At 36.4% G+C, this 11,372-nt stretch overlaps 1 protein-coding gene across 4 annotated transcripts in view; it reads right to left on the reverse strand.

The window, feature by feature from the left end:
• Positions 1 to 2,930: 2,930 nt before the first annotated feature.
• The window catches only part of LOC108693726 (SLIT-ROBO Rho GTPase-activating protein 1-like), a 79,911-nt gene continuing 71,469 nt past the window's right edge, over positions 2,931 to 11,372 (reverse strand). For all 4 annotated transcript variants that reach the window (XM_018202828.1, XM_018202829.1, XM_018202832.1 and 1 more), the window contains exons 12-13: positions 9,307 to 9,589; positions 2,931 to 5,225 (exon numbers count right to left, since the gene is read on the reverse strand). In XM_018202828.1, the coding sequence (XP_018058317.1) occupies positions 3,900 to 5,225; positions 9,307 to 9,589 (1,609 nt within the window). In that variant the 3' untranslated portion in view covers positions 2,931 to 3,899. The remainder of the gene's footprint in view (positions 5,226 to 9,306; positions 9,590 to 11,372) is intronic.

Consider the following 11,372-nt stretch of genomic DNA (forward strand, 5'->3'; position numbering starts at 1 on the left):
AAAATAAGAATAAAAAATTTTAAATCCGGAACGAAAATCGGAAGTTTGTTGAAAATCATAATGTTACCTGAAAGCGTCAAAGTGCAAATCGGGATGGATACAAAGGAATTTGCCAATGTAGTCGGACGAATAAACCTCGTTTGCTGGTATAATATAGTATAGCCTGTAAGTTTATTATGATATCCATATGTGTCATTAGCCTTAATGGGAGAAACGATCGATTAAGATATTATGCGCTCCTCTTAGATCATCCACTGATAAAACATGGCTACACTAAATTATACATATGTTGTATATTAAATTACGTTTACAGATTCGTTAAAAATCGTTATCGTGCGGCGTGTAATCGGCACCGTATAAAAAAAGAAATGGAGAAATTACAAAAATACGCAATCCGTGGATATAAGATAATAAAAACAAAAGAAAAAAAGAGAACGATGGGGCAGCATTTAAAAATCGGAAAGACCGTGTGAGGATTGATAGTCACAAATCATTGTACGAGTCAATGTGGATGAGGGGCGTCGTATTCTCTTTTCGCTTTGGTATTTCATGGGTGCGGTGGGTATAGCGCCTGCAATGTTAAACGATTCTCACGTCTTAGCCAGTGCTATCGCATGCTCGGACTTTCTTTCCGAATCATTCAATATGTGGTAAAATCCTCGACGTAGCGACATTAATCCCAACAACGACAGATTTACTTTGTATCAACATCAATTTTTTTCATAGTTGCGAATGTTCCAGATGCGCATTACTAAAAATAGAATATTTCTCGCGAATTATTAAAAATTACAAATTATTTTGTTATTCGCTTTATGATTTTGATCGAATTGCGCGTTTCCTGAATGCTTTGGATTACAAAAAGTATCTATTGAGGCACTATCGGAGAAAATTTCATTAATCTTTCAAAGCGTAGATCTAATTGGATCCACTCTACTGGATAATAAAGATTCTGATAAATAAAAATAATTCAACTTTCTTTTGTGGAATATTGAAATAAAAAATATATTATTATTTGAATTTACTATCGATTCTTAATTTTTGTATCTATTATTGTAGCAATTACACTATTTCACACAAAACGATAAATTTTCTTTATGTTACATCTGTAAAAATTTGGACTGCTCTTATTAAAATAAACTTAATAAACTAATAGTCACTTTATTTTGTACGAATTATGTCATATTTTGATTCTTTGAAATTAATTAGTGCCTTTTAACATATATATTAAATGGATCTCATAGATTCAATATTATAATAACTATTAAGTCCAGTTTCCTTGAGCCTTGGAGATTTTGACGTCAATTCTGAAAGGTTAATGTCCTATGTAAATTGCTACCAATGTAAATTTACTTTAATCTCGGTTTAATTTATCAATTGGAAAAGAATAAAAAGTAAGTTAAGCACTGAGACTAAGAGTCGTTTTTTGTGGATAGTGTACACTTTTGGAACTTAAAGTGAGATAAGTATATATGTAATATTTGGCGAAAGCGAGAGAATTCTAATGCAGTCTAGTGTAGGAATAGAACCTTAAAAAGATTAATTTACATTGGTGAAAATTGTCAACTCGAAGTCTATATTGATGGAATTAAAAGCGAGAATTATTCGGCAACGTTCTCCACGAATATATTAGGTGTAGTAAAAAGAAATCCATTATTTTTCATAAATTTTCAATTTCATGCAAAAATAATGGATTTCTTTTTACTGCACCTAATATAAGGTTACAATCATAAGTGCTAAGATATCGATCCGTGATAAGGATAGCGACAACGCTGGCGACGTCAGAACCACTTAATGCGTGCTAAACATTTAGTCGATATACACATAAAGTGAGGAAGCGTCGCGCGTGTTTAAACATGCGACCTTTAAAATTCGCGCGAATCCTGCCGAGTGAACGGATTTCTTTCGCGAATACGCGATTACACGGTATACATTTCTTTGCGTGTGACGTCGTGTACGTGTATACGATAATCATTGAATCACGAATATAAGTTTCTCCTTTCTCTTCTTCTTTCCACCGATCGATTACAGTGGGAGGGGGAATGACGATGTGGGAATAACATCGAGGTAAGTTGTGGAGAGTATGTTCCTTTTATAATTTTCTTTTCCTTCTTTCCTCTTGTCTCGTCTTGTTGGTACCGGAAGTATATAAACGACAGTAAACGACGTAGCTCGACGACGCCGCGTCAATCGATAAATATTCGCGTCATCGCCGTCGTCGTTGTCGCCGTAAATCACTTAGACCCTTCCTCCTTCTTCTCTCTCTGTTGTCTTTATCTCGAATATATCGAACATCGCTGTTTGGATTAGTTAGTACCTATAATTAAGATCGGCACGCGGTATACATAGTAGTATAATGTATCCTATTACAATAAACCTATCGATAAAGTCGCGGGAACCCTTTTCTTTTTCACTCTCATTCTCACTTCCGCACTACGACGCGAGAAAAAATAGACCTGGATCCATGACCAGGAAGATGTCTTGGGAAGATGAGAAGATTAGCGAGCAGCACGCACGTTCTTCCTTAGATTTTATCCGAGGAATGTCCTAAGAATATCTCTGAGACATTCTGGAAACGATCTCAGAACGTCCTCTGGACATTGCGATAAGATATCCCTTGGAAATTTGTGCTGTATAGATCTCCATTTCTTCTCTTTCTTTCTTTCTTTTTTCTTTTCATACTGACACTCGTTCACACATAAAGGAACCATTGAACGCGCTAGCCATGGCTCGCGACAGTGCTCGTCAAGTGTATAGTGACAATAGCAGGAAAATTCATCATTGGCGTACACATCGGGCACAACGCGTTAAAAAATAAATTATACCATCGTCCAACTTTACAAACTCACTCTTCGATGCTAAACATCTTTCTTGCTCCTTTTCTCTCACACTCTCACATTTCTCTCTCTCTCTCTCTCTCTCTCTCTCTCTCTCTCTCTCTCTCTCTCTCTCTCTCTCTTTATCTCATTTTATTTTTTTTCTCTTATTCTTATCTTCGCTCGATGACTAGAAACATCGCTTCGTGCGGATCACTTGGTAAAAAAATTAGCGAAAATGGAAAACATCTGTAGAAAAAATAAACTCGCCTCCGCGAGGATAGCACCGTGATCTTGGCTCCAACACGGGCCAAATCCAGCGCAATCGCGCGATCATCAATTTAGCTTCTGCGTCGCTATCCCGCGGCGACATTCCTTTCTTCTCGGGCACAATAATTAATACGATACAAGTCCTCGCGACTGGGCGGAGTAACTGGTCGATGGGTGGTCGCGTTTTCGTATATCGTTTTAAATTTACAACACGCCTCCGAAATCAGCGAGACCTCGGGATTTATCTCGATACACGGTTATGATCGGTTTTTGACGGTGCAGCGACGACTCGGGTTTCCGTTTCATTATCGCGTTTCCTCCATGGTGATGATTCACGCGTGCGAGAGGAAAAACGGTTATTGTCAAGTAACATCGTCCGAGAACGACCGCGATTCGAGCGGATCTTACAGACTGAGAGATGTACTTGCTCCAGTAAACACTAACAATGACATTGCATCGATATTATAAATTTCCACTCAACGAATGTGAACGATGTAAACGTTGTATATTACACACGTTGTAGTTACGTAATAGTTACGTTTCCTGTAGTAAGAAATTATAACATTGATGCCATATTATCATTAATTGATTTACTAGATGCATCTCCTTAAAATGTACGCGATATCGCCGATCAACTTGGTATCACTTTCATCGATGGCAACTCAAAAGAGGCAAACCGGAAGACAGGCCGGATAAATCGCCGGCCTGTGTTCCGGTCCAGAAGAACACCAAGCCGGCCAAGCGCGCGTTGATCGTGAATGGTTAGCGAGAGCCTTCCCTCGAAGAGCTCCGCTCGGGTCTATTACAATGACAATCTCAATTGGCTTGTTCTGCACTCTGCGCTTGTTTCTCGATCTTACGCGCAAGTTCGGGACTCATGTGCGGATGCGGGAACGGCAACACCGGTTTGCGCAGGATCGTCGGCTTGACCTTAACCTGCGGCTTAAACGACGAGACCACCTGGCTGCCGCCGGTCAGGTGCATATCGGCGAATTTGGCAACGATCTTAGGAGTGGAGCGTGGTGGTAGAGGTGATCTAAGTAGCATTCCTCCGCCGCTACTGCCGCCGCCACCATCATCGGCGCCGCTGCTGCCGCCGTCAACGACGATCTGATTCGAACTGGTCGATCGAACGATCTCGTCGTTCTCCGCATCGACACCCGTTCCATCGTGCTCCACCGTCTCAATTCGCTTCAACTTGTTATTGCCAGTCGCGGCGATGGCGTTCTCCGAATTCGCAGTCTTCGTATTTTTCTTCAGAGTGCATTGATTTTGCTTGGCAAAGCGTTCAGCGGCGGTACTCATGTCTGGCGACTCCGGACCGCCGGTTGGCGACGTGGCCGCCTCCGATCGGGTAGGTGGCGTCTGTTGTTGCGGCGCTAACAGAGACAACGGCATTGTCGTCTCCTCGTCCGAACTGCTTAGACTGCTGGACGACGCAGACTTTTTGCCAACTGGGTCCTGCGCCGACAACGGCAGATCCATCACCAGATCGGGTGTGTGTTTCTGTCGCATCTCGCGAAACTCCTGAGACGTACGGGAGTAAGACAATGACTTGGGAGTCGACTGCGTCTGCGAGGTGGCGCGACGCTGCCAAAGCTCGCGATTTACTGAGAAATTGGTTGTCTGCTGCTGCTGCTGCTGCGACTCCTGATGTAACTCGTCGTCCTGCGTCACGATGGTCATCGTTGTTGTTGTCGTCGTTGTTGTTGTCATCGTTGTCGTAGTCGTCGGCATCGCCGCTATTGTGACGATCGTTGTCGAGGTCGGCAGAGAGTTTGTGTGCGACAGCTGCAACAGCTGCTGCTGATGCTGCTGCGCCATTACGCTCTCGCCGACGCTCTGCGACTTCCAATACTGCTGTTTTCGGCCAACGCCGCGTTTCGTCACGATACCGTCCAGCGACAACATTGCCGTCAGCACATTGCTACTCAGATCCTCGCTTGTGACTTCCTCGTTGCTATTTCCGCCTCGTTGCTGCTGAGCACAGTTCGCGCTACCGCCATCGATGTTGTCAACGTTGTTCTCCAGAGAGATCTGGAGAACGCTGTCTGCGTTGTTCCTATGTTGCTGCTCCGAATGCATCTCGTTTTCCATAGGGGAAGACGCTCTGACTGGCCTCAACGGAATCACGATGTCAGCCTGCAAACAGTCACGGGAACAATCGTAGCGAGACTTGAAGCGCGCGCTAAGCGAGGGGCTAAATGGGTATATGTTGCCTGAGCGAAGCCGACAGACGGGTCTTGTTTACTATTGCGGGGAATACGCAGATACAACGTCATCTTGATCTATCAGCGATCGTGCGCGCTGTAACGAGATACGAATTATTTTCGAATTATTATCGAATCACCTTCTTTCTTCTTTTCAGGGAGTCTCGCCACCCATAGATGTATCTTTCAATCACACAGATAAAAGAATTTATATCTGCTTTTTCAATAAAAATGTCATCATAATTTCAAAATATCAATGTTAATGAAATTTTGTTTCATTTCATTAAATTTAAAATAAATCAGCGAAATAGGCGATGGAGTCTTATTCTTTATTCATTTTTAAATAAATTTTGCCTAGACTAAAATTTAAATACAATTTAGTTACAATTTTTAAATACAATTTAATTACAATTTAGTTGGTGATATATTTAATATTAAAAAGAGAAAGTAACAAATAACGTTCACAATTATTAAAATTTTCTAAAGATGTTAACGACGAATTTCTGTAAGAATTTCTAGAAAGGCCATCCAATGATAGTGGGACACCCTGCAGATAATTTTCCATGTAACAACGTATACATAGATAAAAAATTGGGGCGAGTGAAATAATTCATGTATAGTTTACAATTGTACGACATAACGACAATGTGAAATATATATGTAAATACCGAATGAGAGGAGTGCTGATTGTATAATTAAATAAAGTACATTAATAAAATAAAATGGTTTTAAGAAATTTCCATCTAGTAATTAAAATATATAAAGGGTAGATTTTAAGGGTGGATAATATGATTAAGTTGAAGATGAAATTTGTCAATTTATTTTAGGGACAAGAATAAATCGACATAATTCTCTGTTATTTATTATTATGTTTCAGATATAAAAAAAATTAAGTTGTATAACAAAACTTATTAAAAATATAAAAGTTTTTTTATTAGCAAATTCGATTGGACGCATTAGTGTGTAATAGTGCATATTAAAACAATTGAGTATACTGATTTAATTTATGTAAAAATAAACAGCAAATATTTCAAATTATAAAATACAACAGATTTTATAATACTAGATTTTATTTAACAACACAATAAAATGTATCGAAAATTTCATGTATATTTCAGATATAATTCATTTTTATATTTATATTTATATTTATTAAACACACATTTTTACGTTAATTTGTGTATGACGATTTTAATGTACCAGTGTGCATTCTATCGAATTCGCTAATCGTTGTATGTGTGTTACATTCAAAACGAGCCCGAAAATTTAGAGTGCACATCGTTTTGCCAAAATAATTTCTAAGGAAGCAATTTATTATTTTCTGGTCTAGTTTTCCTCAAGACACTTTGTTTTACAAATTAAACCTAAAATAAACCATTAGGAAAATTTACAAAATGATAACAACATAAATATAAAACATTTTCGCATAAAAATTAACATTATTTATATTATTACCATTTTGTAATATTTTTCTATTATCTATTTTAGATTCAACAATTTATAACAAAATATCCTCAGAAATTAGATTAGAAAAACTAGATTAGAAAATAACAAATTGCTTTTTTAAAGTCTAGAAATAGTGACTAAATTCATCATGAACACAGTGTCTGTTTCCAGGTTAAACTGCCAAAAAATATGAATTTAAAGCCTATTCTATAATGAGCTCTTTGTTTCTTGCTTTTTAACCTCTCGCTTTTTTCTCCTTTGCAACGTTTTATCGACAATTGCATTGCTTGCTACGTGTTTTCTGTTTCTTCCGAAGTTCGTAATTTCTCGGACAATATAAAACAAAAAAACCGGATAAGAAGCAAAAAGACAAGATGTAAAAAATAGCAAAAACAAAAAATAAAAAACATATTGTAGAATAGGCTTAAGATCTCAAAATAAACAACAAAATTTTCTTCTGGAAGTTTGCTTTAACAGACTTCTTAAGTTACAAAATTATAGGAATGAATATGTAATTTAGATTTTTTTTTTCTTTTACTGCTTTACAATAATCAAAATACAATTATTGAATGTTTTATTCAAAATGATGGTCTCCCACTCTGAGATAAACATGCACCTACCTGATAGAACGCGACGCTGACTGACAATGTACATTTGTAATTTCTTCGTATGCTTGCATTATCTGCTTTAAAAATGATTAAAAATCATTAATGGATATTTCATTCACTTTTTGCTTCAGAAAAAATAAAATCACAAGAGATATTTATGAACAAATTTCTAAAGAAAATTTTGTTTGTTTTAAAATTCTAAATTCGTATTTTAAGTTTGGCGGTTTAACCCATTTTAATAAATAATAGCTCAAACGAAAACTTTGTCCTTTCTTTTATTCGTTTCCTTGAAAGAGAAATTCACAAATTTTTCCTCCAATTTAATCATACAAACTTCCCGTCCATCTTTAATCATTCTTTGAAAGTATTCTCGACACACGATCGATTTGGAATAGCGTCTGTAAAATTGAAATTTCGGGATATTATTGCTCAGTTACATGCATCGACGGACAAAATATAAAGAGATAATACACGCACGCACGCACGCGCGCACGCACGCAGGACAATACCACTTGAGGAGGAGAAGATTAAAAACTGCTCGTAAAACTGATAATAAGATACACATAAGCGGGTACACATACCATCGTAATAAACGAAATAGCTTACCTCTCTTTCTTTCTCTTTATTTCCCGGATGAGTTAATAATAGCTATATAAAACTATTGCAATAGATGAGATTACTCTCTTTACTCACCTCGGAAGTCGAAAGGATATCCGCTGGAAAGCAGGCCCCCCGCGCGAGCGACATTTTTTTTATCTCATCTACAAATCAATGAGGGAAAATTCGTTCTACGAAGAAACTTTTAGGAAACTCACACAAAACTCGACAAAAAAAAATATTTTTGCAAGAAAGAAAACGAAGTTTAAACACATTCTACTGTCGAAATCTTATTCACGCGAGCTTAACGACACAACACGACAATAATAAAAAAAACTAGTCACACAATTAACAACACTGACGATCAGTTTTATCGAACAGTTTTTAGTCCACGTTTCGTTCTGCGTATATGTGTGCGGCGCGTGAAAACAGCACGGCTTTTCTCGCCAACTAAAGGACCAAGAGACTAAACGTATATCTGGAAACACATCAACCATCCCAATCGTTAAAACAATCGTTAACAAAAAAGGAAAAAGACGTAAGGAAGAAAAATCAAAACATACATACGCACATAATAAAAAACGGTGCAATGAAGGACAAGAACAACAGGTGGCGAACAAGACAAGAACAACCACAAGGCGAGGACATGCAGCACAAAGTAAACATGTGTATTTATATTTTATTTACAGATTATCGTACAAATTCGTATAAAAGTCCTACAAGTGCTCGTGTACTATACCAAACTGTGAAGTTAACTTAAAAAATAAAACGTCTCTATAAGAACAAAGTGCTCTCCTACGTCTCGTCGTCTTCCCCAATTCTGCATCACTGCGTTGTCGGTTCTGCCCGCGAAACTCTTTCGAATACTTATACTATATCTCAAAATCATGGCAACGATCGCATATATTTCGTGACAAACGACAACTTGTTGAATTAACCCTCGAATTTATTCAGCCTATTAAAACTTTCTTTTCGAGAACTTTTTCATGGAGAACGAAAAGTACTTAACATTTGACCATGAGAGAATAAATCCGCGCAGATTATACAATGAAATGATACGAGGAACTGATATCATACAAGTGCAGTGCAAGGCAAGAGAGTGTTGTCAATCTGTGTTGAAACGGCGATTTCGTTCGTTCGAATATAATAGATGAAAAAAAAAAAAGATATTTTAGCTCTCGAACAACCATGCACCTGAGCGCGTCGTGAAGAGTACAGAGAGACGATAAAATTCTGTGTCGCGTCGGTGCGTCGGTATACTAACAGTGCGACAAATACACGCCAAAAAGCGAATACAAGGAGGAGAGAGAATCGGGCACATAGATTGAGTTAGATCAACTACTAAACAGTAGTTTCTAATACCTCTCGACTGATGATCGGCTGCGCCGATGACGAGATGCAGGGCACATTCGTCACCACGGACGCAATAATACCGCTGGCGTTACTATTGTCCGTTATTATGTTCGTCGTGGCGGATGATGACATGTCGGACGCTGCACCAGACGACCAGGTGCTCGGATTCGCCGACGGGCCCATCAGCGGCGAATTATTGCTCGACAATACGCTGTCCGCTGAGCTAGATGCTCTTCTACGCATAGATTCCTCGCTGGATGATTTTAAAAGTTCCTTCTCACGCTCCTCATCCCTGAGAAAAATACAGAGATGAAATAAGATTAAAATTGATCAAATAAATTCGGATTTAAAGCATAAATTAAATAGTAAATTTATTTAAATAATAATTTAATTTAAATTACAATCTTGACAAAGACTCATATATATTTTATAAGAAATTGTTTCCCGATTAGTAATGAGTCATATGGTTTGTTGAAACTTGCAGAGAACTGTGAACACGATAATTTTTGCTTCTGAATATTCTAAAAATTATCAATAGTCAATGTCGCGTGTATAGAGACTAGAGATTAAATTGCACTGAGAGAAAAGTTTTTAATATTTGTGATAATTGTATAGTAAGATAAATATAAGGCGCCATTTTGTTACTGCTATGATATTAGTAATATTTATATTTATATAATATTAAATCTCATAGGACCGTACATGTGAGAACACAATCAATAGGAAATAAATACCTATAATGGTAGCTGGATCTAAGGTGTTTGTATTCTGTGAATTTATATACTATATACATAGTTCTTTAAACTGTGCGCCAAAATGATATTTCACTTGAAACACAAACTCTATTGAATTACCGCAATAATATCACGAATTAAATTGACTAACAATCTCTTATATATTGGCTTGTTAGAATTAAGATCATTCTAAGATCATTTTAGAATGATCTTAGAATGATCTTAATTCTAACAAGCCAAACATGCATCTTATGCGATTTTTTTACAATGCTGTAACTTTTTTTATAATATAATTTGAAGACGGATTGAGACTGAAAAAAACTTTAATTGCTCATAGATATGATAAGCTTGCAAGAGGCTTTTTTTTGCGTTATTCTCGATATAAGAATGCACGAAAGATCAAAGAGGGTACTTGGGACCCACATATGATTAGCTTGTAAGTTTTCGGCATTCTGGGTATACCCCTTTATTTTTTATTAAATATACGTTTACTGAGTTTCGGATAGTATAAAAGTACACGAAAATATATAGAACTAAAAAGAATTATATTTCAATGTAATAAATAGTAGAAATTTTATAATTTCTGTCAGTCTTCAGAGATCGCTCGGCCGGGACGGATTTATTGCTTCAGAGCAAGCGTTGCATCATTTCTCTAAACTAAATCCTAAAAACTTAATTATACGTAGTATAATAATATTTATACAAGTACAATCCTTTATCTACTTATATTATTACTCTTTTATATTGTATAATAATAAAATTTTATTTATTAATTGTAAACTTATAATATATAGATTCTTAAAAAATGTCGATTTTCGATAGTTCAAATAATTATGCTTTTTTGAGCGATTCATATTGTACTGTTTTTTTTAATTAGTCCAAAGAATCAATTTAAAAATTTGAGAATTTTTTATCCAAAATAGTCATTTTTTGCAAATTTTCCAATAAAATTTCTTTGAAGCATTGTAATTAATTAAAGATAAAATATTGTTTATTTGATTCATATTTATCTGTCTTTGTCTGAGGTATAAATTTCACACATTTTGAGCTAAAAAATACGTATTCAGTTTACAGATATAGCAAAGTTGCAAGGATTCACAGATCCTGGTGTGGCCGGGATGATAAATAAGTCCGATTTTCTAGGATTAATAATGCTGGGCGCTGGAAAACATTAAAATCTATAATAAATAATTAATTTTTATTGCGAAAAATATTATTGCGGAAGTAAAGTTCAGTTAAAGTTTTGGATCTCGAGATCGAAAATTTCGATGCGTATTTAAAAGAGTACATAAGTAATATATAAATTCACACGGAATTATATCTATAGTTCTATATATATAT

The sequence above is a fragment of the Atta colombica genome, unplaced genomic scaffold, assembly GCF_001594045.1.
Source record: "Atta colombica isolate Treedump-2 unplaced genomic scaffold, Acol1.0 scaffold96, whole genome shotgun sequence".
NCBI classification, from domain to species: Eukaryota; Metazoa; Arthropoda; class Insecta; order Hymenoptera; family Formicidae; genus Atta; species Atta colombica.